At 37.3% G+C, this 5,513-nt stretch overlaps 1 protein-coding gene across 1 annotated transcript; it reads right to left on the bottom strand.

Annotated features, from left to right (window-relative positions):
* Nucleotides 1–776: 776 nt before the first annotated feature.
* On the bottom strand, nt 777–4,556 carry LOC149266574 (ran-binding protein 1 homolog b-like). The gene is made up of 3 exons (XM_089397001.1): nt 4,129–4,556; nt 3,845–3,970; nt 777–922 (listed from the first exon to the last, which is right to left on the bottom strand). The coding sequence occupies exons 1-3, from the start codon at nt 4,169–4,171 to the stop codon at nt 864–866; spliced, it is 228 nt and encodes a 75-aa protein (XP_089253127.1). The 5' UTR covers nt 4,172–4,556; the 3' UTR covers nt 777–863.
* Between the last annotated feature and the right edge of the window lie 957 nt (nt 4,557–5,513).

Genomic DNA, 5,513 nt, shown 5'->3' with positions numbered 1-5,513 from the left:
TCTAAGCCTATCACTTCTTCCACCTGTCAAATAAATTGTTTCCTGTTTGTCTAGTTGACTATGGTTCTAATAAATATACTATTGTTTGATGTAAAAAGACAAAACAAAACAAAAAATATGGAAAGTTGTGACCCCATTTTCTAACTACAAATTGAAATCGGATTACCATAGTGACCACCTCTGCTTATTGGAATCAAAAAGGGGGTGGGTTATGCACAATCCTCCGTATCATTTGCTATTACCAGAGATAATTAAAGCCACCCTAAACTCAAGTCTTAACTATGCTGATAGGGTGTTTGGGGAGGGGGATCCCTTACCAACCCACTATAATCTGCACAAAATCATCCTAAGAACATATGCAAAATCAACCCTTCAATGAAATGATCCAAGAATATAGGTACTCAAACATTGATTTTATCAAAGAAAAATACAAGACAGAAAGAAAAGATCATAACAAGGATTAGAAGAGTCTAAGAACAGTGCTCACTGTCTACAGAGCCAAGACGAATGCAGAAGAGTTCTTCCTTCAGTTCCCCATCTGAGAAATCAGTTGCATGCCAGACCCAAGTTTTATCACTACCTGCATGCTCCTGAAGTGACATTCGGGAATGAACTGCAAGGCAAGAAAAAAAAAACAATATAATCCAGATAATAAGGATCAACACAAATTCTCGGCACAGAAAGCCTCTTAAAACTTGGACGTAAGATAAGCTATTACAATCTCAGGGGGGAAATTACAAAAAAAAAAACAAACAAACAAATTTGCATACTTAAATGGTTTGCACATATTTTCAATGTCTTGGATTGCCTCATGACCAGCCGAACCTTTGTAGTATCCTTGTGCTTAAGAAACTTTACTGTTCCTACACCACGCTCCTTCCATTGATTCCCATCCTTGTCAAACCTGTACAGCTTCGCCTTCCTGCAGGGTCAAGCATATAAAAAAGAATGGGAATATTAATAAACAATGAAACTGCATTAGGATCATTTTAAGAGCCCATGGCATCTAAGAACAGGATCCTCTACTGCCCGTGTAAGAACAGGATCCTCCTGAGTTCCAGCCATCCCAATACCAGATAGTGCACATATAATATCTTTTTTGTAAAGACCCACTTTATTTTTAATTAATGTGTAAAGATGGCTATTGTCCTTGGGCTACCTTAGCTGTTCGTGTTTAGTGATCTGTGGTATTATGACTCCTCAAGTCACTATTAAACCATGAGAAGCATGCCCAGGCAGACTAGTGTGACATTGTGGATGAGAACCAAAACTAGACTCCTATAACCTCCTTTTTCATCCTTTAAATTGCAGAATTAACTGACTGTTCTAGTAATCGTTCTTGAGCACCTGAAGATGTGCACCCTAAATAATAAGAATAATACCCTGTAACATATGAATAGTCCATCCTGTGCATGTAGGATATGCACATGAGGTCCAATAAAATCACTAACCAGAATACCAGGTGTTATTAAAGCCTCTACAGGTTGATATATATGAATGTTACAGTGTGCAGGAGTATGATTCAATTCCATACGAAAATACAAAACATCTGATAGGATTTCCTTATACCTCATAGGCAAACAACCATTGTACCTTCTATAGATGAGCAGAATAAGTGCTTGGTTCTCTACACTAAATAAAGACAAAGTATAGTACTTATTGCTGACAAAATAGGATTTAAATCGCGGTTCAATTGCTTGACATTCAGCTGGTCACAGAATTGTAGAGTGCATAATCATAAGTGATGTTGCGAGCCTCATTGCTCAAATTCTAAGGGTCTTGAGAGCCATAATCACAGCCATGTATGGCATATCTTGTGATTATGGCATTTTATGAGGTCAATTCTTGTGAAGACATTTCAGTTTATAATAAATTTTGATCCTCAACAGAGTTTTGGCAAGACCTGGCTGAGCTAGGACATCAACAACACAGCTGATATGAATGACATAATCTAGCCTCAAGAGGGAGCCTCTTTTGTTTCATCACTCTAACAATCTATGAAGTGGTGGAAAGCATAACAACTTCCCCTTGAATATGACACCTAAACTGAGTACAAATCCTAAATGATGCAGCCCTTGGTGCATGTCTCTCAAAGTATCGATATTTCAAATGTTGAAAGCTCTTGTGCCCATTTGATATGCATTCAATTGCAGTTCCCCTGAAGAAAGAATCTTATAAAGGTGAGGCCATGGCCAATATGTTAGCCATATCCATTGGAGTTGCCATTGCTTGACAACTTTAGTGTGATCAGTCCCACCATGATTCACATGGGCTTCTACTCAACACTGGCTGTTGCTATTGTAAGAGTCTTCAAGCTCGTTGAACCCATAGTATTGATAAGTGTATTCTTTGGGTCTCTGGTTTTCAAATTCTGCCTATGTTTTCCTCTCAGTATCATTATTTCAAATGCTGAAAGCTCTAATTCCCATTGCTGTGTATTTGATTGTGGTTTCCCTAAAGAAAGAAGCTTATAAAGGTGAGCCCGAGGCCAATATGTTGGCCATATCCATTGGAGTTACTATTTCAGCTTATGGGGAGGCCAAGATGAATGCATGGGAGGTGATTCTCCAGTTAAGTGCAGTTGCATGTGAGACTACCCAATTGGTTCTCATACAAATTCCACGAACATCAAAAGGGATTAAGTTGAATCCCATCACATCTTTGTTGCTCCTTGTTGCCTTGTTTTTCTCAGCACCCCCTGGGCCTTAGTAGAATACCCATTTCTGATAATCAGGGTCTCTTCCTTTGATTTGGATTACATGACATTTCTGCTTGTGCCTTGGCTCTTAATCTTGCAGTGTTTCTTCTGATAGGAAAGACTTCAGCCTTGACTATGAATGTTGTTGGTCTTGTCAAGGACTGGCTGCTCATAACATAATCTTTGTCTGTAATAAATGAAAAGGTTACAGTCATAAACTTGAGTGGGTGTGGACTGGCTTTTCTGGCTGTCTGTTACTATAATCATTTGAAACTTCAAGCTCTCAAGTCCAATGACAACCAACCAAAGTACCTCAGCAGTGCAGCTGATGCCAATGATGAAGGAGAAGGTTTGATAATGATGAGTGGGAGATTCTCAATCAGAGATTCAGAACCAGTAGAGAAAAATCAAACTCAAGCTTCAGGATTAGGTATTTAGATCATTAATATTGTCTTGTGCTAGAGATTACTGTTCTTGGATTGGCTCCTCTATGCCCAGATCTATTTGCAAGGAACAAGCCAGTCATTCACAGTGAAGAAGATAATGACAAGATTAGTGTATAATGATGGACAGGATGGTGCCATGGTGCCAACCTAAATCTCAAGTAAGGAGACATCTGTTCATCAATTTGTCAAGAAGCATGGCCTACAATTCAATTGCTCTAAGCCTATCACTTCTTCCACTGTCAAATAAATTGTTTCTTGTTTGTTTAGTTGACTATGGTTCTAATAAATATACTATTGTTTGACGTAAAAAGACAAAACAAAACAAAAAATATGGAAAGTTGTGACCCCATTTTCTAACTACAAATTGAAATCGGATTACCATAGTGACCACCTCTGCTTATTGGAATCAAAAAGGGGGTGGGTTATGCACAATCCTCCGTATCATTTGCTATTACCAGAGATAATTAAAGCCACCCTAAACTCAAGTCTTAACTATGCTGATAGGGTGTTTGGGGAGGGGGGTCCCTTACCAACCCACTATAATCTACACAAAAGCATCCTAAGAACATATGCAAAATCAACCCTTCAATGAAATGATCCAAGAATATAGGTACTCAAACATTGATTTTATCAAAGAAAAATACAAGACAGAAAGAAAAGATCATAACAAGGATTAGAAGAGTCTAAGAACAGTGCTCACTGTCTACAGAGCCAAGACGAATGCAGAAGAGTTCTTCCTTCAGTTCCCCATCTGAGAAATCAGTTGCATGCCAGACCCAAGTTTTATCACTACCTGCGTGCTCCTGAAGTGACATTGGGGAATGAACTGCAAGGCAAAAAAAAAAAAAAACAATATAATCCAGTTAATAAGGATCAACACAAATTCTCGGCACAGAAAGCCTCTTAAAACTTGGATGTAAGATAAGCTATTACAATCTCAGGGGGGAAATTACAAAAAAAAAACAAACAAACAAATTTACATACTTAAATGGTTTGCACATATTTTCAATGTCTTGGATTGCCTCATGACCAGCCCAACTTTTGTAGTATCCTTGTGCTTAAGAAACTTTACTGTTCCTACACCACGCTCCTTCCATTGATTCCCATCCTTGTCAAACCTGTACAGCTTCGCCTTCCTGCAGGGTCAAGCATATAAAAAAGAATGGGAATATTAATAAACAATGAAACTGCATTAGGATCATTTTAAGAGCCCATGGCATCTAAGAACAGGATCCTCTACTGCCCGTGTAAGAACAGGATCCTCCTGAGTTCCAGCCATCCCAATACCAGATAGTGCACATATAATATCTTTTTTGTAAAGACCCACTTTATTTTTAATTAATGTGTAAAGATGGCTATTGTCCTTGGGCTACCTTAGCTGTTCGTGTTTAGTGATCTGTGGTATTATGACTCCTCAAGTCACTATTAAACCATGAGAAGCATGCCCAGGCAGACTAGTGTGACATTGTGGATGAGAACCAAAACTAGACTCCTATAACCTCCTTTTTCATCCTTTAAATTGCAGAATTAACTGACTATTCTAGTAATCGTTCTTGAGCACCTGAAGATGTGCACCCTAAATAATAAGAATAATACCCTGTAACATATGAATAGTCCATCCTGTGCATGTAGGATATGCACATGAGGTCCAATAAAATCACTAACCAGAATACCAGGTGTTATTAAAGCCTCTACAGGTTGATATATATGAATGTTACAGTGTGCAGGAGTATGATTCAATTCCATACGAAAATACAAAACATCTGATAGGATTTCCTTATACCTCATAGGCAAACAACCATTGTCCCTTCTATAGATGAGTAGAATAAGTGCTTGGTTCTCTACACTAAATAAAGACAAAGTATAGTACTTATTGCTGAAAAAATAGGATTTAAATCGCGGTTCAATTGCTTGACATTCAGCTGGTCACAGAATTGTAGAGTGCATAATCATAAGTAATAAGAAATAAAAAATTACAAGTTTCCATATATGCAAATTGCAAATAGGTTTTATAAAATAAGAAATAAAAAATTACTGATGGTTTCAATATATGCAAATTGCAAATAGGTTTTGTAAAATAAGAAATTAAGTAGGAATACTGTTCTTTGCATAGCATAGTCTTATAAAATAAATAGGAAATATAATCAATAACAAAAATTATTGATGTCTCAAGATCTGCAAATGGCAAATAACAAATTGCAGGTACTGCAAAATGTTTCAAGATCTCCAAATTGGAAATAGCAAATTACTGATACTGCAAAAGGTCTTAAAATAAGCAGGAATACTGCTAATTGCATGGTAGCTGGTATTGCAAAAAGTCTGATAAAATAAACATATGTCGATCATCACCAAAAATATCATAACACGAA

The sequence above is a fragment of the Pinus tabuliformis genome, chromosome 6 (genome assembly GCF_031772625.1).
Source record: "Pinus tabuliformis cultivar Carrire ecotype Pingquan chromosome 6, CPIR1, whole genome shotgun sequence".
NCBI lineage: Eukaryota > Viridiplantae > Streptophyta > Pinopsida > Pinales > Pinaceae > Pinus > Pinus tabuliformis.
The sequence above is the reverse complement of the archived record's forward strand: the minus strand, read 5'-3'. Positions and strand labels throughout refer to the sequence as shown.